At 55.2% G+C, this 22,813-nt stretch overlaps 2 protein-coding genes across 10 annotated transcripts in view; one reads left to right on the forward strand and one right to left on the reverse strand.

Annotated features, from left to right (window-relative positions):
- WT1 (WT1 transcription factor) overlaps positions 1-22,813 on the forward strand; it is a 59,169-nt gene that overhangs the window by 13,009 nt on the left and 23,347 nt on the right. For 6 of the 9 annotated variants that reach the window (XR_007377986.1, XR_007377987.1, XM_048950203.1 and 3 more), the window contains exons 1-4: positions 6,936-7,446; positions 10,818-10,940; positions 11,019-11,121; positions 15,502-15,579. Coding sequence is in view for 7 of the 9 variants with exons in the window: in XM_048950203.1 (XP_048806160.1) it covers positions 7,056-7,446; positions 10,818-10,940; positions 11,019-11,121; positions 15,502-15,579 (695 nt within the window). In the remaining 2 variants the exon portion in view is untranslated. Of the gene's footprint in view, positions 1-5,338; positions 5,574-6,935; positions 7,447-10,817; positions 10,941-11,018; positions 11,122-15,501; positions 15,580-22,813 lie in introns of those variants that run through there. The other 3 variants (XM_048950208.1, XM_048950207.1, XM_048950202.1) reach the window with 3 other exon arrangements.
- On the reverse strand, positions 3,528-6,474 carry LOC125695549 (translation initiation factor IF-2-like). The gene is made up of 3 exons (XM_048950209.1): positions 6,372-6,474; positions 4,906-5,261; positions 3,528-4,676 (listed from the first exon to the last, which is right to left on the reverse strand). The coding sequence occupies exons 2-3, from the start codon at positions 5,144-5,146 to the stop codon at positions 3,784-3,786; spliced, it is 1,134 nt and encodes a 377-aa protein (XP_048806166.1). The 5' UTR covers positions 5,147-5,261; positions 6,372-6,474; the 3' UTR covers positions 3,528-3,783.

Consider the following 22,813-nt stretch of genomic DNA (forward strand, 5'->3'; position numbering starts at 1 on the left):
AACCAATCTGCTGAACTTATTTTGACTTCTGCTCAGAGTGCTTGGAGTAAATTGATAACCGAGAGTCCATTTTGATTAGAGCAGTTAAGAGACCAGCATGTGAAAACCAAGAAACCCAGACTAGTGAAGACCGTCTGGCTTCTACAAATTGGGAAGTTCTGCTCAGTCAGTTAGAAAAACGTGCTGATGGTCTGTCCTCCTGGTGCAGCCCTTTGGTTGGCCTTTCACTGTCTGCCTTAGATGTTAGCAGCTGCTCAAAGCAGTAGAATCTCCTTGTCTCCTCAAATGCATACACAGGTTGCTAAGGATGCTGCTGTTCAGGATGAAGCAGTGGGAGAAAAATGGCTAAGAACTCTGTTTTGAAACGGTGTGCAATGGAACATCTGCTCTTCTCCCAAGAGCTGACTGGTTGGCAGTGTGGAAGCCCAGAGTTTTGAAGCAAATCAGAAAAAAGTTTAGTGGATTAGTTAATCCACTAATAAATAATTGTAATAAAACCTCATTATAGGAATACTTCTTTGTTTGAATTATCTTATTTGAATTTTAAAAGTATTACCTCGTGGGGGCATGATGAACTCTGTGTCAGTGGGTGCATAACTTGTGCATTCTGAGATATACCCAATGTCTACCAGAGAAAAAATAAATAAATCATTGAGATCTGGAACAGTGATCACAATGGAAGTTTCGTTTGCAAAGGATTTATGGAGACTTGATGTCAGTATTATGTTTTGAATAAACGCACTGTTGACCAGTATCAGATTTCCATAGGCTTTATCTTGTTTTTCCTAAGCAACTGCTCATAAACTTTTAAAACATCCTGATTAGCATTATGGTGCTACTTGCAAATCTGTTCTTGGAGCAATTAATCTGAGGTCGCATGATCCCTAGAAAGGAGTCACACTTATTGAGCTGTTCCTTTCATTGTTTCATTTAAACATACATATGTATATGACAAGTTGGCAAGGCTTCTTTTTTTCCTTGTTTCGCCTCTTTCATTTCAACTAACATGTAAAGCACTCCCAGAGAGGCTCGTTGAGCCATCACAAAAGCGAGTCTTAGTTCTGGTCTGTAATTCACTGAACCCTGCTACGATGTAAGAGGGAGAAACAAGGAAGTTGTCAGGACGAACAGTGCAAGAGTCTGTGACTCCGTGGCCACAGCAAGATCGTGGTGCTTTTAGCTCTTCTGTCATAACAGTACTCAAGTGGATGTAAGGGAATCAAGCATCCTTCAGATCTGAAGGGAAAGGAGTCCCTTGTGTCTCATAACAAATAAATTTGACTTCTAAGGCAAGTTCAACACATGGGCTCCCTCTCTCTCCTTTCTTCCTACACTTCTCCCCACAAGCTTCATCTCCAGCTGTCTGTGTATGAGTCTCAGAAGGAGTTTGGCAAGACAAATCTGTTGGTCGCAGGGAGGGCAGCAGAGGCTGCTGCTGAATGGCAACAGTCACAGATGTGAGAACAGCCAAGAACATCTGCACAGTCCAGTGAGTCATACTCAGCCCTAAGGACAGCACCAGACTTTCTGCCACTGCTTGCAGCAGATCTCTCTCGGGCAGAGGCACTGGTGTCATGGAACTGCTGGGCTGGGTATCACACACAGCAGTGATAGCACTTAAGAGAGGGCCTGGCTGTAAATCTTTGGCCTCAAACAAAAAATACATCAAGAAGCTTCAGAGTAAAGAACTGGCAAAGTTTCCATTTTGATCGGAGCTACACTTTTGCTGACTGTTGGTTCTAGCTGACTGGATGAGGGAGAAAAATGAGCTTATTTGCTTTTTGTGTACTGCTGCAATCTAGACATATCAATGCATGCAGTCCAGAGAGAGAAGAGAGGTGTGCCTTCATGTGACTGCCAATAAGTGCAGGAGCAGGGGCGCTCAGTTCCTAGTGAAGCTGCAGGGCTGCACCCTGTGTCCTGGCCATCTTTAGTCAGAGACCATGCCTGCTTTCCCCTTGTGCAAAGGTGTTACAGCCCGATGGACTGAAGTCCTCCAGCACTGATTTCAGTGACTGCTTGTACCCTGAAGCACCCTCAGTCAGGTGCTTTTGTGCACGCATTCCTCTGAAGTCTGTGGGAATAGAACAGAATCCTGGGAATAGTGCTGAGATCTCAGCTCAAGTCAGAGCAACCTCCCCAGAGCACCGTTTGTTCCCCCTGAGAAGGGCTGGTGGAAGGAGTATCTTTGTGCAGGGTCACTGCTAAAAGGGGCTTTGAAAGAACAAAGTGAGATACAGACTTTGCTTGTGCCGTTGCTGTGTGCTTTTTCCACAGTGACACTGTTGTAACATGAAAGCAGGCACAGCTGGTATTAAGAACACGGTTGTGTCAGATCTGCAGGAGAATCCAGGACAGAGCGATTCGTGTTCGTGCCCTTTCTGCAGCACCCTGCAGGCACCGGGCCTGAGGCTGCTGCTGGTGTCAGCTGCAGTCGCTGCTTACCCACCGGTGACCACAAGGACGGCAGTGTGGCAGTGAGCACAGCAGCTTTACAATGCTTGGATGTTTCCTATCACTTCTGAATCTGTAAATGTTTCTTGTACATCTCAGATGTGTATCTGTGCTCAAAGGCAACGTTCCAGGGAGCTCAAAGAACTCTGAGGATCTGTGTACGTAACAGGACCGTTCGTGATTTCCTTCTGTAGTATTACATTGAGAGTGAAGTAAACCTATGGGGTGAAATCTGCATTTTACAAGGGGGAAATAGGAATTCCTTAGCTCTCAGTTTCCATGTACCCATTTTTACGATGTGCTGCGTTCTACTGTAGTTTTGGTTGATTTTTTTCCCCCTCCAAAGATAGTAATTTTAGTGACTTCGAACCACTGGGGATCATGCAAAGACCTGGGTATTTCTGTCTATCTATATATCTAAGGGCTTTTTTTTTTTTTTTTTTTTTCCTTCATTTTCTTTTCTAAGTACCGAAAACCTGTAAGAATTCTATTTCATCATTTTAGCTGCTCCACGAGTATTTCCTTGCAGCACTGAGACTTTCAATACGCCACACATACCGGATCCGAACGGCGTTGCCGATTGCCGGCTTTCCGTTCCCCGGCATCTCGGAGCCGCACCGACGGGCTCCCAGCCGGCTCCCAGCAGCACGCCCCGTGCCCTCCGCGCTGCGGCGCGGTGATCCGGGCGCCGATGGCAGCGCCGTGCGGCCGCGGGGTCCCGCAGGTGCGGGAGGCGGAGCGGGATCCCGGCCCGCCCCGCGCCGCTCTCCGGGTTGAGCGCGGGGTCAGTGCCGGCGGGCCGCCCGCGGCTCGGCTCATCAATTTCCCGCGCTCGGTGCCCGCGGTCCGGCGCGGCGCTAATGCGGAACAAATTGAGACGCGTCCCTCCGTAATTAGTTCCAGCGTCGCCAAGATTTACGGTGGAAGAGCGGCCCGAGTTCCGGCGTCCGGCCGAGACCGGCACCGAGGCCTCGGGCCGAGCGCAGCCGCCGCCCCCGGGGGGCGCTGCGAGCGGCGCGGGGCTTCCCCGGCCCGAATCCGCTCCCGCGAGGAGCGCGGGGTCGGGCCGCGCCGTGAGATCCTGCCGCCCCTCTCCGCCTCTCCGCGCTCCTGGAGGGCGGCTCGCAGCTCTGCTTCTGCTGCTCTTGGCGCTTAAGTAATCAAAGTCTGATCGGCTCCCCGAGTGAAAGGAGACAGATCCCTCTGCGTGCCGTGAGCGGCTCCGACAGCGCCGGGGATTTATCTCTGTTTAAGCCGGTCTCCCCCCGCTTCGAGCCGCGCGGGGATCGTTTATGAAGCTTAGTAAAGCGTGGTAGAATGGCCGGGCCGTTAACTGGTCGGCACGGCGGCGCAGAGCGGAACGCCGCCTGGGAGGCGCTTCAGGGCTCGGGAGCATCTCCGTGAGCCCCTTCTTCCCGGTACAACGACCCCGTCCCAGAAATGCCCGCCGGTTGGTTTCGTGGCGTTAGCCCGGGGGCAGGATCGGACGTGGATCGTTTGCCGGGAATTATCGATCAAAGCCGTTCGGCCATCATTCTGCCCGCCCGAGATTTGGATCGGACCGAGTTTGAGGGCAGAGAATGGGAAGGTCCCGGCCGTGTGGGTCGGTACCCCGGCAGAACGGCCGCCGCGCCCGGCGCCGCTGGCTGTGCGTTCTGAACCGAGCCGAGGCCGGGATGCGACCTCTGGGCTGCGGGGCGCGGCGTGATCTCGCCGGCGGGGCCCGGGTGCGGGCTGCGGGACCCCGTGCAGGGCGCAAGCGGTGCGCCCGCAACGCTTCGAAGGGGACGTGCGGCCCCGAGCCGCTTTCGACCCCGCAGCGGGGGCGGGAGCCTTTACCTCTCGCTTGTGCGGACTGTAAGGAAACGGCTGCGGGAGCCGATTTGACTCCAGCTGTTTCCCTGAAGTTTCCAGACCGCCCCTCTTCTCGGGCCGCCCCGGTCGGCTGAAGCCGCGTCCCGGCTCGACTCCGAGGAGCATCCGCCCGTTCCGTGCCGGCACCGCCCGGTGTCCCGGCGGGCTGCCTCGTGCCGCGAGGTGCAGGTGCCGGGCGCGGTGCCTTCCGCAGCGTCCCTGCGGGCCGAGCCGGGGGCCACCGGGAGGGAGATGCGCTGATGGCCGAGGGCTCCCTTGCTTCGGCGCCCGGCCGTGTCCGCTGGAAATGCGGGAGGCGAAGATTTGAAAGGGTTTCGGTATTCTTCCCAGGCGGAATAACGCAGAACCTAAGAGATTGAGAAAACGTTGCTCCCTTTCCAGAATATTTCTCAAGTTAGGCTATTAAAAAAAGAAGGAAAAAAAAAAAAGAAAGAAAAAAAAAAGGGAAAAAACGTGCAAACTAGAGAAACGTTCCGTTACAGGAAGGCTTTCTGTTTGTACCAAGAGAGGTCTAGTTTTCATGGGAAATAAAATGCTCTGTTTAAGTTACACAAGCATTTATATTTAAGTACGTACGTTGTAGATTTTGGAGCCGGCGGTTAACGGGACCAACTCCACATGTTGATCCATCGCAGAAAAGACCGGGTCCAGCAGCAGCCCCGACCTTCCTGCACCCTTCCACGGCCTGGGATCCCCCGGGTGCGGGAGCGGCGGGCTGCGGGCAGACGGCGGGGAGGATGGGGGGGAGCAGAGGGGAACAGAGGGAGCAGACGGGAGCGGTCTCCTCGCTCCGCGGGAGCGGGCTGTGCTCGCTCATCTCCCGAGGCCGAATTCGTTTTGTGTGTCCTCACAGAGAGCAGCAGCTCCTTCAGACTTACGCAGCCTTTAGTATTGGCAGAGAAACCTTTCGCTCTTATCGTACGCGCAGATTTCTGTAACAAACGCGTTTATGTACACATCAAAGAGGGCGATTTAAAAGCGATTTGTCTGAAGACAGCCTGTGAAAATTTCACTAGTAGCAGAAGCCTACGGGTGTTATTAATCTGTGTAAGGACAACGTGAAATTACACTCGGTTTCGCCAGTAACGGGCCGTTTCGATTTATTTTGTTGCAGCATTTACGCTCTCTGAACATCGTTTGGAGGTCGGCGGTGCTTCGCGGTAACCTTTAACGCCGCGGGGAATGGGAACGCCGCAGCGCGAGTTGCCACCGCAGGACATCGGGGCCCACCGTCGCAGCGGCAGGTAACCGCTCCTCGCGGCGCTTTTAGCGCCGCAGCTTGGGGGAACGACTTCTCACCGGGGCCGCGGCGCGGGGCTGAGAGCGCGGTCGGCCGGGCGCGGAGTGCAACGGGAGCGCAGCCACACGCGGCCCCGCGGAGCTGTGACACGCGTGCCCTAGGGGCTAAGCCTTCCAACGGCCCGGTCGAGTGCTTCGGGAGGAGGGGGCGGGATCCCGCGCTCGGTGAGCCTCTATCGGGGGAGGCGGCGGGCTCTATCTGCGGGATGCCGGGGTGCGCCTGGCCGCGGCAGGCACGGCCGCGTCCCGGGGGCCTCGCCGTCCGCCCTGCCGGTAGGGGCGGGGAAAAGGTGGCGGCCCCCTGGCTGCCGGGAACGGCCCCCTGCCCGCCGAGTTGCCCGGGAGGGCCGCCCGAGATAATGCGTGAGGTGCCGCCGGGTTCGTGCTTCGGAGCCGCCGTCCGGGTTGGGTAGGGAAGGGAGAGTGCGGGTCTTCCCCGGAGCCGTGCCGGGTGAATCCCCGAAGCGGGCGCTCGTTGTGCCCGGTCCTCCCGCAGCAGCCCAGCCGCCTCCTCCCTTCTAGGCGCGGGCTGCTCGGGGGGACGCGGACGTCTCCCGCGCGGGGAGAGCACCTGGAAAGACACTTTCCCTCGCCGGGTCGGCTCGCCCCGGGCCGGGTCACTTCCCTCGGTCCTGCAGGGGCGGCGGCTTCTCCGCTCGGTGCCCGGGACTGCGACCCCGCCGCCCTCGGGGCTCCCGCGGGAAGTGCGCGGGGCTGCGGGAAGCGGCGCAGCACGTACTTACGGGGCCGCCCGCATCCCTCTGGCGTTCTCGCCACGTCTCCCAAAGCGAAGGGATGTTAGGGTGAGATTTAGTGGCGCTTGCACCGGAGGAAGGGTGGGAGGGATGCGTAGGGAAGATATATTCTCCCACACTAACCTCTCCCCCTCCGTCCCCGCGCCCCCCCCCTCGTCCCCCTCCCCCGGCTAGCCCGGGTCGGTTCAGCAGAGCGGGCTGTGGGCAGCCCCTCGACGAAGGTTGTGTGAATGGAGGATCGTCGCGGCTGACTCCTCCTCCCCTGCGAGCGCCTCTATTTGAGCTTTGCAAAGTTGAGGGCGAGCAGGCAGCCGAGGTGAGGCGTGCGAGGCGGCCGTGCCCCCCCAACCCCCCGGCACACACGGACAGACACACGGACACGGCCGCGGCCGCACGGACACGCGCGCACCCCGCCCTGCGCTGCGAGCGGGCGCGGCCCCGGAGGCGATCCTGGAGAACAACCTTTCCCTGTCGCTGCTGCCTGCTCCCGCCGGGCTGGACCCGGGGAGCTGCGTCGCGGAGCAAACCTCCCCCAAGGGGCTGAGCTCTCCGGCCTGGTGCCTGCAGCCGGAGCCGGCCTCCGGCCTGGCGGGCAGAGGCCAGGTGTCCTGGAATAAGTGCGGCCCGGGAGGAGACTGGCTGCCCGGCGGCAGGCAGAAGGTCTGCGAACAAATGGGGTCAGACGTCCGGGACCTGAACGCGCTGCTGCCCTCCGTGCCCTCCCTACCAGGCAACAGCAACTGCGCCATGCCGGTGAGCAGCGCTGCACAGTGGGCTCCCGTCCTGGACTTCCCCCCGGGGGCCTCCTACGGCTCGCTGGGGCCGCACTCCTTCATCAAGCAGGAACCCAGCTGGAACGGGTCGGACCCGCATGAGGAGCAGTATCTGAGCGCTTTCACCGTCCACTTCTCTGGGCAGTTCACAGGCACGGCTGGGGCCTGCCGCTACGGGCCCTTTGGCGCCCCGCCGCCCAGCCAGCCGCCCTCCGGCCAGGCCAGGATGTTCCCCAACGGGCCCTACCTGCCCAACTGCCTGGAGAGCCAGCAAGCCATCCGCAACCAGGGTAAGGGCGGAGTGCCAACCACTCGGGCTCGGCCCCGCGGGCACCGCCGGAGCCTCGCCGGGCTGCGTTCGCCCCGTGCACGGAGCCCGCAGCCATCGTGCGGGGTTCGTCGGGCCGGCTCCTGCCGCCGCCGCGTTCCTCCGGTCGGCTCTCCGCGGGCACAGCGGGACCCTGGCCAGAGCAGCCTCCTCTCTTCTCGGGGCCGTATTCGGACTGCGGACGGTCCCGACACGGAGATGGGGCCACCGCTCCGAGCTCGTTCCTCCGCGAGCCACGCACTGGAGGGGTGGGGGTAGGGTTGTTTACCTCTGTGGGCAGCCCCTCCACCCGGACGCGGTGCTGCTCTCCAGGCGCTCGTCGGACCCACCTCGGGAGCGCCGGCTCCCCGGGCCGGGCGCGCACCGGGCGGCTTCTGGTTCCCTCCCGGCGGCTCCGCGGCGGGCTGCGAGCACAGCGGCCCCGCGGTTCGCTCTGCCCCGAGAAATTCGCGTGGGTGCGCGGCTAACGATCGGTCAGCCCCCGCCTACAGAACGGGGTTATCGCCTAATGGTTTTTCTTCCAGCGGCCGCAATGTAAACATCTGCCGGCGCTAAAGCGAGCAAGGAGGGAGAGCGCGGAGCTCTCGCTGGGGATCCCCGGGCTGCGCCTCCCGCCGCGCTCCGTCCCCGCGCTGCCCGGCCCGGGGAAAGCTGCCCGGGTGTGGTGGGGCGGCCGGAGGAGCGGGGCCGGAGCTGCGCTCTCGCAGCCGGCTTCACCAGAGAGGCTCGGGGCCGGCTCCGCGCTGCCGGCGGGCGTTCTGCCCTGCCGCGGCCCGACAGATAGCCTGGGGCCGCGGGCGTGGTGCTGCGGGTGGAGGGTCCGCCGGCGTTCTGCCGTTTCGGGGTGCCTTTGCTCCCGGACGGGCAGCGAAACGAGGCGGGCCGGGGGAAGGGAGAGGAGGCCCGGACATTGCCGGTCTGCTGTGTCGAAAAACTGGGAGCAGTGCGCGGGACCCGGCAAGGCTGGGGAAGCTACACAGCATCCCCGGAGGCGGCCGTCGCTGCACGGAGCCTCTGGCGTTGTTCAGACACCTGAAAGTATTCCAGATAGCTGAGATGGTTTTAATGGCCGAGCAGAAGTCATACGAGAAGGGAGAGGGAATGAGCCTCGGCCTATGCGGGTGGGTGAGCGGGTGTCCTCTGATTGCTGAGCCCCTAAAAGCGAGGGGAGCCTTTAACGCTCAGAAGCGCGGCACCCATCCTGTCTGCGGCCTTAGGCCCGGCAGGGCTCCGCAGCTCTCGGGCACACCGCTGTTCCCCCCAAGGCAGCGGGCGGCAGCTCCCGCACTCGGTGAGCAGGTGTGTGCGTGGCCGTGCCCTGCTGCGGGGGGCAGAGCTCGGGCAGCGCGGCCCCTCCCTCCCGCTCCGGCCCGGCCGGGTAGCGCTCCTTCCTTCGGCGAGGAGGAATTCGGCGAAGGGTGCTCGTTTTTCTATTCGCTGATTGATTTATTTTCGGCGACGGATAAAGCGTTCTTGTTTTCGTTCTCCTCAAGGTTGAACTCCCGGGCTTATAGCCTGTTCTTCCGACCGTGGGAAAGACGTTACCTTGGCTCTGCGATGACACTTCAGCCGAGTCCGGGCCGGGGCGTGGGGGTAGGGAGCGAGGCTTTGGAAGCTCTGCCCAGCTTTCCCTTTCTGGGCCGCCCGTCTCTTTCACCCGGCTGGGCTCCTCCACAGCCAGAGTCCTCGGTCGGGCCCCGTGCTGCAGCAGCTGTATGGCTTGCAATTATTTTCAGCACCTTTTAATCGGGCCCGGCTCTGATAACGCCCTAATTAAAGAGACCTCGCTATCGGCAGCTCGGTTCAGAACTCGGCTTTCTTATCACATTCCTGAAGCTTTGGGTCAGGCAGCACCGGAAAATGCGGCCAAAACATCGTTCTGCTCCGAGCTGCATTGTGAAGGTCACCAAAAGTCTGCGCCGGGCCAAAAGTAATGTAGAAAGTGTCAGTGTTTTCTGAAAGAGAAAAAGAAAAAAAAAAAAAAAAAAAAGGCAGAGGGGAAAGGGAGTTGAAGGCTGAGCCTCTGCCCCGAGGGCCAAGGGAGGAGATAAGGAGCGAGAAGCAGCTGCGGGCCGGCAGCCCGCACGGTACCGCGCTGTCAGCGCCGCTCGCACCGCCGTGAGCGGCTCCGGGCGTGGGGAGGCGACGGGCCGGGGCGAGTGAGCCCCGCCGGGCCGGTGTCGGCTCAAACTCGTCGCGAAGGTGAGGGCTATAAAGCCCTCGGATTTTTCCCCCTCTCCATCACTCCCTTAATTTCTCCTGCGCGGTTCTGCAGGTTGATCAAATCCCGTATTACGGCCGGGTCCAATTTATTATCTGCAGAGACAATCAACTGCGGAAGCGGCACGCGGGTCCCTGCGTTACCCCTATGGGAACAGCTCGGAAAAGCGCCTGTGGTTATCAGCCGGGCACCCGCGCCCCAAGGCAGAGGATCCCGCGGGGTGCCCGAGCGGAGGGAGCGGGCTGAGACGCGGCAGGGTGCGAGAGCGGCCGCTCGGGCCGGCCTCGTTCATTTTCCCAGCCCGCGCTGGGCTTTCTGTTTTGTTTTGTTGGAAGAGTGACTTCGGAGCAGCTTGGTTCTGGGGGTAACTGCTGACGAGCCGAGAAGCCGCCGAGATAATATTACTTTGTAATTACTTTCTTAGCCGAAGTTGTTTAGCCAGCTCCAAGTCATTAATGAAAGTCGGTGTCCGAGCACCTGATTTACGGGCTCGCGGCGGCCCGGGGTCAGCAGAGGTGCTCGCGTTCCATCTGAATCTGCTCGGCGTAGGAAACCAAATCGGCTGTTTGTTATTTTGGAGAGCAATTTTCGCTGAAAGGAGGAGTTTTAGTTTTGCGTGTAACATTTTTCATTGCAGACTCCTCAGAAAGCTGCTCTTAAAAAAAAAAAAAAAAAAAAAAAAAAAAAAAAAAAAAAGAGATTAAAGGGTAACTTCTAAATTGGAAACGGCAGAGGAGTATACAGAGCAGATGGGAATCTTCCTCTTTAGTATGAGCAACAATTAATGAAAACATCCTTTTTATTACCGAAGCCGATCTGTTCTCTTGAAACGTGAACGAGACTTCCGACTTTCCGCCCTCCGGAGCGGGCTGCTTGCCTCGGCCCTCCCGCAGGGCCGCCCCCCGCACCCCGACGGCCCCGCACCCCGCGGGTCACACGGCTGCGCCGGGGGAGCGGAGGCCGGGAGGCCCCCCGGCCGCGCCTCTCCTCGCGGTGCCCGGGCGCTGGGGCTGCCCCGGGGACGTCTCTCACCCGACGGCCGCATGGAGCCGCAGTGCGGGGAGCGGGTGCGGGCCGGGCGGCCCCTGAACCCGCGGTGCTCTCTCCCGCAGGTTACGGCACCGTGGCCTTCGACGGGACTCCGAGTTACGGCCACACGCCGTCTCACCACGCCGCGCAGTTTACGAACCACTCTTTCAAACACGAGGACCCCATGAGCCAGCAGCCATCTCTAGGTAATGGGTGCCGACCGGAGCGACGCGGGGCTGGGCGGCGGCCGCGGCACGGGCTAACCTGTCCCGCTTTCTCCGCAGGGGACCAGCAGTACTCGGTGCCCCCTCCGGTGTACGGCTGTCACACCCCCACGGACAGCTGCACGGGCAGCCAGGCCCTGCTCCTGCGGACCCCCTACAACAGGTACCTCCGCCTCGCCCCGTTCCCCCTCCCCTCGGTTCGCGCCGGCTGCTGCTCGGGCAGCTCCAGCGCTGGAGTGTTGTGCCGACGGCTTTCTGTAGTAGCGGGAAAAGAAGGTCGTGTCTGCCTTCCTCTTGAAACAAACAAACAAACAAAACCAAAACAACGGCATCAACAAAAAGGAAAATAGGATGCACGAGTTTAAGAAAGAACAAAAACTGGCACTGGCCCCGCACCCCAGACCCGCGGCGTCTCGGGCTTTCCCCGGCCGAGCCTGGCGCCTGGCAGGTGCCGTTCCCGGGCCATGGGGGCTCCCCGCCGGCCGAGCCCGGTCCAAGCACGCCCCAGAACATCCCTCTCTGCCCGAGGCTGAGCCCGGTGCCTGCAGCCCCCCGCTCGGCGGCCCCTCTCCGGTCCCACAGTGCAGCCTGCGCTCGGCACGGCCGGCACCGGGCACGGCAGTGCGGGTGCATGCAGAGCGTGTGCGGGATCGGGCGGTTGTACGACAGTTCCCTGAAAGGTTTCGGCTCCACTCCCTGGAGCGGAGGGGAGCGGACCACAGAGAGGCGATTTTTCGAGAATGGGGCAATATGAGGGCAAAGCCTCGGATTTCCTTGCTGGGAGAAAAGCATATGTGGAGTTTTGCTCCCGCGAACAGAAGGCCTGCTGCAATCGCGGCTTCCCTTCTTTCTGGTGTGGCGTGGGGGCTGGGCGTGCCTCTCGCAGTTTTACAACGTGTTTAGTGAGAAGTTCCCCAAAATTTATTCTTCAACTTTTTGTGAACTTGGAGCCGGTCCCGTATCTCGGAGTTGCTAAGTAACTGCGGCACACAAAACAATATCCCCGAGCGAAGGAAGCCGCAGCGGCTCCTCTCATAGGCCGGCTCTATCGCCTCTGATTAATCAGCACTGGAAGCGGGACAACACAATTCTGTCACTTCCAGAAGCCGCTTCGCTAACGAACGTGAGTTGACGTCAAGGGAAGGAGGGAATGAGGTAATGAAGGAAGGAAAGAAGCCTATCCAGAGAGATTAGCGTGTAGAATAACCGGCGGGGAGAGCTCCTGGCCGAGGCGACCAAAGTGGCTGCCCTGGCGGGGCCGTCTATAAATAGGCTTTGCGAGCCCCTTTGCGGGGTTTCTCTGCCCTCGGCGGGACGGCTGCTCCGCCGCTCTGCTCTGCGCTTTGGCCACAGGCTCCGAGCTCAGTGAAGGCTGCAGCTCTTCCCTTGAGTGGGGACCCTCGGGAGAGCCGGGGAGAAACCTGCCCGACTCCTGCCGTTTCCATATGAGCAGCTCTGGTTCTTCCGAAGGGTCTGCCAAGCACGATCCGAAGGGTTCTTTTTCTCTTGTTCCACCGAAGTGGTCTTTCGTCCGTGTAGTGGGGTGAGCCCGATCGCGGGACGTGTGAGCTCGGCAGGAATGGCCACTTGTGCCGAGCGGCAGCCAGCAGGGATGCGTGGGGCAGCCCGTGGGTCGGGGCACAGTCCGCTCCGTGCCGGGGGGAAGCCCCACAGCACGCGTCCTGCTTCACATCGCGGCCAGAACAGGTGGCTGAGGCCGAGCAGCCCTTGTCCTTACTCCCACGGGCTCAGGCGTCCGGAGAAAAACGACTTTCCTTCCACTCAGGAGTTTTGCTAGGAGGTGCCGCCGCGGCAAGCGGGTGGCCAACTACCGTGCAGAGATGAGCCTGGCCTCGCTGGCCGCGTTTCCAGCTGCCTGAAAACCAACCGCCCTCTTTTTGCCCGAAGCTGATTTGACGGAACCTGTGTTACCGTCTGTAAGCCCGTTTTCACCTCGTGCCCGTCTGCGTGGCTTCAGGCTCAGCCCCGCGGTGCCGGCGCTCCTTGCGGCCCGTGCCTATAGAGCGGGCGCTGCCGGCCGCCTTTATCCGCGGAACGGGGCGGCGTGTCCGAGTGCGGGAGCCCGGCGTAGGGGGACATCGCCTCTTTCCCCGCGCCGTTCGCCCCGCACCGCCCGTGGTGCGCGGCACGAGGCGAGCTGCGGCGGGGCTGCCGAGCCTGCCGCGGAGGGCACGCCGACCCCCGCCCCGGCCGAGCCTTCGGCTCTGCGGGGCCCTACGCCGTCCCGCCGGGTCCCGTCGGGCTCCGTCCGAGCGGGCGGGTGACCGCGGGGCGGCTTTTGCCCGGGACGCAGCCGGGCACGGGGCGGTGACGTGGGGATGTGAACTTTTCTACCTCGCACTGCTCGATGTAGTAAACATGCCCGATGTTGAAAATTTACAGTGAGTCACACTTACAAAGACTTTAAAAGTGGAGGAGTCTCGGTTCAGATTATAGCTCTCTCTGTGCAGAGGTCAAGAACTCGGTAATACCGTGGTGCAGGCCAAAACAAACTCTATATGATCTACTACTGGTTTCCTTTTAAGTTCCCTTTTTGCTCCGCATGGACTTCCTTTTATTCCACTCCAACTTACATTAATCCCGTTGTAGAAACGTTCCCCCCTTCCTCTCCTTTCTCTTTAAAAGCGTCTCCTAATGAAAATAAGTTATATTTAGCGTCTCCTTTGTGGCCGTTTGGAGGGCCAACGATTCCGACCGGAGTCAATGCAGGCACGTCCCCAGGGACCTGCTTCCCTTCTCCCAGCCCAAGCTTCATTCGAAGCAGAGATGTTGCCGAGGGCTGCTATCTCCACGAGCTCATCTCCCGGTCCCGTCAATAACGAGCCGCGCCGACGCGCGAACGGGGCCGAGGGACGTCCCGCACTCCGTCACGCGTCGGATGCGACGTGCTCCATCCTTCGGCGATGCTCCCGGTGTCCCCCCGCAGCCCACGGCGTGCCCGAAGGCCGGCTTGGCCCCGGCCCCAGCTCTCCGCCTGCCCCCTCGGGGCCGTCCGGGTCCGGCACCAACTACCGGGCGGCTCCTCGCCCCTCTGCTCCCGAAGCCCGTCCCGCCGGGCTGCCGTCGGGGCTGCGAGGCGGGGAGCGGAACGCGGCCGGGAACCGGGAACCGGGCCGAAGGGCGGCTGGGGGCAGAACGGCGGGCTGCGGCTCGGTCCGGGGCTCTGGGTTTGGACGCTGTCACCCGACGGCGGCGTGCGGCACGGTGGCTGCTGGCGAGTGACAAGATGAATAAGTGTATTGCTTTATGAAAAAGCAAAGGAGGGGAAAAAGTGGATATCGTGGGGGAGGCTCTTATAAATGAACTGTCAAGGGAAAGAAAGTTAAAGGGAAATCTCCTGCTGTAAATGCATCGGGCGGGCACTTCTAATAAAAATCAGGGTCCTGGAGGAATTAATTACGGCAGCATTACAGGAAGAATTCGTGGAATTGCAAAACGTAGTTGGCACAGACCAGCACGAGCTGCTATTGCAAATGGGGAAACTGCAGGAGAGTTTAACAATCCCCGAGCTGATATGCGGGACATTGTAGTAGCATAATAGCAGTTCAGACACACTAATGAATAATAGCGTCCGGTGATACTGACAAATGGTACCGCGCATACTTCGAGATTGAAGTCACTTAATTTGTTTTTATATGCAAAAGCTTCCCACTGGAATCTGACTTTTTTAGGTCGCTTCTACCTGCCACGCGGAAAAAAAAAGAAGAAGAAGAAAGAAAGCCCTCTTTAGTAACAGGACGAGAGAAACTCGCTGCCTGAGCGCGGCGAATCCCGGCGCGATTAATCAGCCCCGACGCGCCTTATTGCGAACGCCCGTTCCCCACCCGCCGTCCATCGCGGCGCCCGGCGGAGCAGCCGCTCCCTCCCGCAGCCCCGGGATCCTCGGGCTCGGCTCCGCCTCCCGCCGGCCCCGCTCAGCCCCGCACCGCGCCGGGAGCCGAGCCGTGCCCGCTCCGAAGGAGCCGCGGGTGCCGCCGTCGCTGCCGGTTCCCAGCGCGCCGCAGCGAGCGGGCAGACATCAGACGTCCCAGCGCGTTCCCGTGGCGAGCTTAGTTTATCGCTCAGCCACTCCATTTTTCTTCTGCCTGTCAAGTCCCTAGATGTTGTGCCATCCATCACGAGTCACGATAGCTGTTTCACTCCATTAAGCACGTGATCTTTTACACTCCCGGTTAAAACAGTTAACAGATTTGCCTTTTTAAAACAAATAATCTGCTTTGTTAGCCCGCGGGTCTCTATTCTTTCCATTAATTTAAATGTGCCGATATCGGATGTGACTTTTGTGCAAGGGAAAGAGCTTGGTGTCTCAGCTTCCAGCCAGGCGCTGACTTACAGGCTTGTAGGTTACAAGGGACTCCCTTCCCTTCCCGAGGAACAAATGCTTACATCGATAAGACACTTACATAAGTAAGTGTTACTGTTTTTAGATCTAAAGACGATAACGAAATGTTGCTATTTAGACGAGTCGGTGCTAAACCGATGGCAGCGCGTTTGGTTCTAATTCTGGCTATTTCCATCGCAGTGACAATTTATACCAAATGACATCACAGCTGGAATGCATGACGTGGAACCAGATGAACTTGGGATCCACGCTGAAGGGGTAAGGCGCTGCACTTTCGTCTAACCTTTCGCCCGGACCGGTCGCGTTAGGCAGCCGATGTCCCGTTTGATGTTACGGCCGGACTCCGGTGCCCGGTACGAGCAGCGGCCGCAGGCTGCCGGCACCCCTCGAGCCGAGCTCCCCGGGGCCGCCCTCCGCCCTCCCGAGGGGCCGCCCCGGCCGCCCCTTCCTACCGCCCCTCTTCCCTTTCCCTCCCTTCGCCGGGCCCTGCGTCCTGTGTCCCGGCCCGCCGCCTCCCGGCTTCCTTCCTCCCGGCCATTGTCGCCCTCCCACCTGCGGGGAAGAGGCTCCGGCCCGCCTCCCCCGCGGGGCTTCCTGCCGCCGGCCGAGCAGGAAGGCCCCAAGGCGCCGCGGGGCCCCGCGGGGCGGCACAACTCTGCGGTCCGTGCCCGGTGCCCCGGCGGCGCTCCCGTGGGCCGGCCGTATCCCCAGGGAGCTTCGGGCGGGGGAGGGAAGGGAAGGGAAGGGAAGGGAAGGGAAGGGAAGGGAAGGGCCGCTCGGCCGGTGAGCGAAAGAGCCGCCTTTGGATCCTAGTCGAGGCAGAGCCAAAGGCTGCCTGCTGCGCCCCGAGTAGCGGAAACTTCCCTCCTGAAGGTTGGTATCGCCGACGTGCTTGGAGACGTTCCCGGTGCCTAAGCGCGTGCGGGTCGTCTCGCTTGAGCAGCGAGGGGAATCTAGAAAATACCACGTACATCTGTGCTTTCACGTAGTTGTCCACGAGTGCTGAAGCCTTGGTTGTACTGGCTTAGTCTATACAGAGCAGTGCTGCAGCATGAAGGAAACAACATCCTGGAGCTGCTGCTGGCTCACTCACAAAGGGTGCTGGAAGGCTGCGGGGACAGATAATAGCATGGTAACCCGTGTGTATTGGAGTGACCTGAGCTGAGGCTGAGGGGATCTGCCAAGGACATCTCTTGTCTTTAAGAAGATCCCCAGATTGTGCACAGTTCAGTGCCTTTGCTGCCGATTCTTTCTTCTTAAAGCTTATTTCCTACATTTATTTTCCGTGACTCTTAGTGATTTCCTCTTTAATCTGAGCACTTCAAAGATCAGTCATTGCAATATTAGACACTGTTTTGTCTCTTCTGAAGAAAATATCCTGCAAGATGGAGTAACGCATCAACCTTGACTGAGGTCCAAGTTATTAAAGCAAGGAAGAGGTTATTCTTTGGGGAACTCAGCAAAGAAAAAAAAAAGACACAATAGAAATATTGAAGGAGTACTGAGCAAAATAAATGGCTTTTTACTTGTCTGGGAGTCAGATTGTTAGCAGTGTAAAGTATGTGACCTAGAATGCATGAAAGAGGGAAAGGAAAAGGAAAGGAAAAGGAAAGGAAAAGGAAAGGAAAAGGAAAGGGAAAGGGAAGGAAAAGGGAAGGAAAAGGGAAGGGAAGGAAAAAATAAAAGAAAAGGAAATAAGAGAAGAGAAAAGAAAAGGAGAAATCATGATGAATGATCTATGGTAAAACAAAGCTGAAAGTTTTGGTGTAGGCCAAGGTTGTAGAATCTGTGGAAAATCAGTGCTAGACATAGCCTCATCTCTGGTAATATGAGCCAAAATAGTTATCTGTCTTTTCTGGCCGAGAGTTACAATACACAGCACCTCCAAGCTCAGTTGCCATGAACATAAGGTATTCTTCCCAAGATTTACATCTCCAAAATATATGAACTGTTCATAAGCGATTCCCAGGCGCTTAGTACTTCAGATGCTTTTCTCAATCTTGTAATTGAAGAATTTTGGAATCAGTCTTTCTGTTGAAATACAGGGCTTCTAGATTCTGTCCAATGATGACAGTCCTTGTTTAGCTCCTTGCCTTGGGTTCTTCCCAGCACTTCTTCCTGGCTCAGCTAAGGCTTGTGTGTGTTGTAATCAGGAAGAAAACATTACCAGTCAGTTCTGCAAGTAGTTAGAGAGTTCTGTGATCATCTGAAACTCAGGTATACGTGACAGTAGACTAGTTCAGTAGGTTGTTTTCTGGGTTCAGGGTCAGTTTATTAATACCTGGAGTGAAGTGGTTGCCATGTAGTTTATGCAGAGATAGTTAGCAGCTTCTGTCCTTAACTCGTGAAGCAGTTTTTCTGGAAGCATTCTGGTTTCAGCTGTTTGCATTTCCTGCTATTTTCTGATCAATCAGCTGTGAAATCTCACTTCAAATTAAAAGTTTGCAATTTGGCCATGAATGCTGTCAGGTGGTCAAAGCTGTGTCCGTTTCACTCATCATGACAGTCGTTCCTGTTGAGCTGTGAGGAGAGGAAGGTTCTTCATTTCTGTATGTTCTAGTCTCTGGTGCCTTCAGTGTGTTAAGGAATGGTAGAAGGCACGGCCTGATGGAGGGGATGGAGCAGAGTGCCATCCTGGTACTAACTAACTGGTGGAGAGAGAAACACGAGGTGAACAGAGGAGTTGTCTTCACACAGCGATGTGAAAGGGTGGCAAGCAAAAGGAAGAGATGCACGCAGGGAAATGGGCAGAAATGTTGTGGTCAGGCCGCTCCAGAATACGGAGTTGGGTCCTGAGTGTTAAATTCTAAACATTTCTGCTTGTTGGTAAGCCAAAATGAGGCCTGGTGGCCCTAAATAAGCATCTATTCAAGGAGCTGTTCCTTGAGAAGATGACAACCCCCTGCTGCTGCTGTATAGTCCAAGTGACTCGAATTTTAGGTTTGGAATGCCATAGGGTTGAGTTCAAGTTGTGCTTGTAAATCATGTGAAGTCCTCAAGTGAGGGAAGAAGAGTCCACGTGGGCTAACTTGTGAGCTAACATTTATTTTTTCCCATCCAGAGACTCCTCTGCCATTCTTGGTCTCTGAGCAGGAGAGAGGGCTGTCGTCTTCTCTGCAGGAGTTGCCACATAAATGGGCAACTTGAGGGATCTGAAGGGAAAGCTTCAAGGTTAATGCAGTGAGCGTCACTGTTTGCTGATGGTATTCTGTGGCACTTGGTTGGGAGGCTGGGACCTGGTTGATACTGCTGCAAGAAAGCTGTGGGTCCTCAGATCCCAGATGTCTCAGAGTGGATGTCATAAATCTGCAGACACTTTTTCCATCAGCTTCTGCCCTTGTATTACTTTTTTATTTGTACAACATGGAAAATCCTATTGCCCTTCATAATATCATTGCAAAGGCAGCCCTCACAACTTTAAAGTCCTCTGATATTGTGACATGTTCTGTATAAAAGGGACATAGAAATAATTTATACCGAGCAGGAAATGATATGGCGTGATAGGCAACGATAGGCACATACCCAATGACAAGGCTTTGTAGAAATATTGCATGGTTTTATCTTCAGCTGCTTGAATGAGAGCTGTAAGCCCTATTTCTGACATTAACCTGAAGTCATATATAAAGCCAGGCAAATGCAGTGGCTTTTTTTTAACCTTTAGCTTCTGCTTGTGTTTTAAATGATCAGCGTGTTTGAAGGACATTTGTACACATTCTGCTTGCTCATGTCCACTGGAAAGAAAATCAGTGATGATCTTTAAAACTGCATCTAAAACAAGACAGGGAAAACTTATTTTGTCTAGGAGTGAATTGTACAGGTTTTTCTGTTTCCTATAATGGTATTATTAGTAAAATATGGAGGTGTAAAACTTCCTGCTCAGGGTCAGTTCTGCAGTCAACATGAATTTGAGATGGACAGTGACCCATTGTCTGTGGTACTCCGTTTTCCCTTCCCCCTGATAGCTGAGGGTCTCATTTTGAAGGGAAGCGTTGGGTGAAATCCTGATTCTACTGCAGTCAAAGTAAAAAAAAAACCAACCCTGAACTGTTGAAGTCAATGAGAATAGGGTGCCCTGAAGTCCAGTGCCTTCCTCTCCAGCTGGTTTTCTCATTCAAGATGGCAGAATGGCTGCAGCATAGTGAAATAACATTTTTGTGATGTTCATTGCCTTGGAAAGTAAGATAAAAATGCAGCTTTACAGTCCACACTGCGTGATGGTGTTAGACACAAAACAGGCAGACACATGATCTTCTGTATAGCTAATCAGAATCTTTTTGCTGTCTCCCTACGTATTTTTCCCAGGGTGTTAGGATGGTAAATATTTTAGCAGAGGGAATTAACTCTACTTCTCTTCCTTTATGTTCTGTTATCAACGGGACTAGCCCACACCCTCACTTCGCCTCATTTTTGGCTCTGTTTCTAAACCCTAAAATTCCTGTTCTTGCATTGAAACACAATTAAATCGAGGCTTAATGTGGTGCCTGTTTTATGTAATCTTGCTTTCTGGCTTTTTTTATTCTTCCAAGTCTGAATCTCATGAATCAATTTGTATTCGTGTTTTCATCTGAAATTTTCTAACTCTTCTCAGTGTGCCCTAAAGCTTCCCTTTTTTGGTTCATGAAATAATAATAAGAAGCTTAACTCTACAGATTAAGCTGTAACTGGTTTATACATTAGACAGACAATTTCAGTTTAACAAAGTAAAAATGGTGTGAGAGAGAAATTGCAGCTTGATTATTTTTTTTTAAATATTCAGATTAGAATGTCATCTTTTATGAGTTTTTTTTATAACCACTTAGATTGATATAACTCTCTAAAGCTGCTCTGTTTTTCATCACACATTCTCATCAGTAAAACCTTCATTTTTATTAATCTTTGTACGATGTGTACAACTTTGAGATTAATCATTTAAAAGAGCTACTCTCCGGGTGCTGGGGATGCGCTGGGCTAAGGGGAAATGCAGGCCCTTCTAAGGACTCTGCAACACTGTTGCTTGCTTAGCATTTCGCCTTGCAAGTATCAGTCTTTGTTGCCCAGTCATCTGGAGTTGCATTGTGTGGATATGTTTCCAGGTCTGTTTCTGGCTGCCTAGGACCAGAGGACAAAATATTGAGTTGTTGTTTCACCAGCTAACGTGATAAATTGCAAATATTCGTAGTCCAGTTCTGCCCGTGTCCTGTTCCCATTGAAGTTAAAGGGAATTGTGTATTTACAAGCAGAGGCAGAAACAAACTGTGAAGCCAAGTCCTTCAGTCTTTACTCAAACAGAAATTCCTGCTAGATCCTGACAGGCCAGTTTGGCTGCATCCAGCCTTACTTAGCTCTTGAGTCCTTTTAGGACTTGTGGAGGGACTGGTCTAGTGTTTCTCCCAAATACAGCTAAGCCTTACTAGGCTTTTTTTCCTTTTCCTTCCACTGCCTGTGCCCTGGTTACCCCCCCGGCCTCAGCTGAATTTCTCCTGGGGCTGCTCAGCCCCCGGAGCTTTGGCCATGCTACCAGCTGTGCTCGGGGGCACAACCCTGGATGTGGGGGGCATTGCCTCAGCAGCCCACCTGCGGGAGGGAACGTGTGGGCCTGCTGGAGAAGCCTCTTTCTCTTGAGGTGTCAATGTTTACCTGCCCTGAACTCTCTCTGCCCATCTGAACAGCATGGCATCATCTCTGACGTGCCATCTTTTTAATTCACAGTGCAGATGCTGTTAGAGGATCTGAGATGTACAGGGCAGCCATCGTAGTGCTTTGCTGAAGGTGCGGAATGTTACCTGGTCTGGAGAGTGCACTGGGACAATTTTTTGCTATTACTTGTATAGATCTCGTGACCTATGTGCATGAAGTATTTTCTGTTTGTTTAAACACGGAATGCCTGACACGAAAAGTTAAAAGCTGAGGGATCTCCTACCCTCTGAAGATTCTCATTTACTCGATGTACTGGAGACATATATCCATCAGTTACTTGCATCGTTCGCATGCAATCATTATCTTTTGTAGGCAGTAGACATTTGAGTTCCAGCAGTGTATTCAGGAGATTTATGTTTGCTGCTGGAGCTTTTATTTTAGTGTATAAGCTACAAGCATTATAAAGCAAGCCTGCTGTGTGAAGCATAGCATGTGTTTTGTGGCATACATCATGGGTACACAGAGCCAAAATCTTATTTCACAGTAAGGTTACTACTGATGGAAGGTGAAGTTCAAGAAAGCAGTAGGGGGGGCTGGTTTTGAAACCCCCCCCTTCAGCATTCACGTTTCTCCATTCGTCAGGAGGAACAGTCACCTGTTAATTTCTATCTCCACAAAGAATGGATTATTCCATAGTGAATGAATATCACCTTAAGCACAAAATCTCACTATTTTGCAGGTATCATCTTATGACCAACCAGCCAGCACTGATGAGATGGGAACCGTGATTCCTGCTTGCTAGAACATTTCTCAAAGAGAGCTGTTTAAATAGATGCCTCTTCACCTCTTAGTGTTCCATGTGTCAAGAAGCTCTGAAAAGTTTTTATCTTCTAAGCGTAGCAGTTTTGTGTAAAGCTATAATGAAGTATAATTAGAAATAATGGGGGGAAATACAAAAAAGGCTGAATGTTGAGGAAGCCATCCCAAACATGCAATGACAACTGAGGTGGAGAACTATGAGTGACTCTTGAGGGCACTGGCAGGCTCTCTGCTCTGTTTCTTATTCTTGGGAGGAGTTACTTCAGAACCAAATGCTTTTTGCAGAAGCATTCAACACTGGAAGTTGGAAAATGTGAATTTGGAGGGGAAGTTAGGTTGTGTTTGGTGCCATTTTACTGTATGTTACTGTTTCTCCTTTAAAGTTTCAGCCCTGCAAATTCTTCTTATCTGAGTTGGTGTCTCAGTTGGTAGCACAGGAATGGAGTGATAACACACACAGCTACTCGGGGTAACTAGAGCTGGAGTTCATATTTAGCCTTTATGTGTTGATACGTTACAGATCAGAGATGGTTTCAACTGCAGGAATTCCTCCTTACTGATATGCAATGTCATCAAATTTCTGTGTTAATTTGTAATTAACATGAGTATCATGATGGGCTTGGTTCCTTTCAACTTCTTTTTTATCAACTATGGGTTTTGCTGCTTTTTGAAAGGGTGGATAAAGCAGGACAAGGGGAAATGGTTTGAAGTTGAGGCAGAGGAGATTGAGGTTGGATGTCAGAGGGAAGTTCTGTACTGTGAGAGCGGTGAGGTGCTGGAACAGCTGCCCAGAGAGGCTGTGATGCCCCGTCCATCCCTGGAGGTGTTCAAGGCCAGGTTGGATGGGGCCCTGGGCAGCCTGGGCTGCTGTGAAATGTGGAGGTTGGTGGCCCTGCGTGTGGCAGGGGGTTGGAGATTCATGATCCTTGAGTCCCTTCCAACCCTGGCCATTCTGTGATTCTGTAAATGGAGAGGAGAATTCAGTGCTGGTGGGAAATGTGAGTTGTGCAAATGTTATTTGTATTATGGAACAAAAGGCCACATCTGGACCCTGAGC

The sequence above is a fragment of the Lagopus muta genome, chromosome 6 (assembly GCF_023343835.1).
Source record: "Lagopus muta isolate bLagMut1 chromosome 6, bLagMut1 primary, whole genome shotgun sequence".
Classification (NCBI taxonomy): Eukaryota; Metazoa; Chordata; class Aves; order Galliformes; family Phasianidae; genus Lagopus; species Lagopus muta.

What these genes read in the sequence shown, in the direction of transcription:
- LOC125695549 (XM_048950209.1), bottom strand. Translation starts at nt 5,146, where the DNA reads ATGAGCGAGCACAGCCCGCTCCCGCGGAGCGAGGAGACCGCTCCCGTC. An exon ending in CCGGCTCCAAAATCTACAAC is followed by an intron (nt 4,677 to 4,905) that starts GTACGTACTTAA and finishes TCAATCTCTTAG; the next exon opens with GTTCTGCGTTATTCCGCCTG.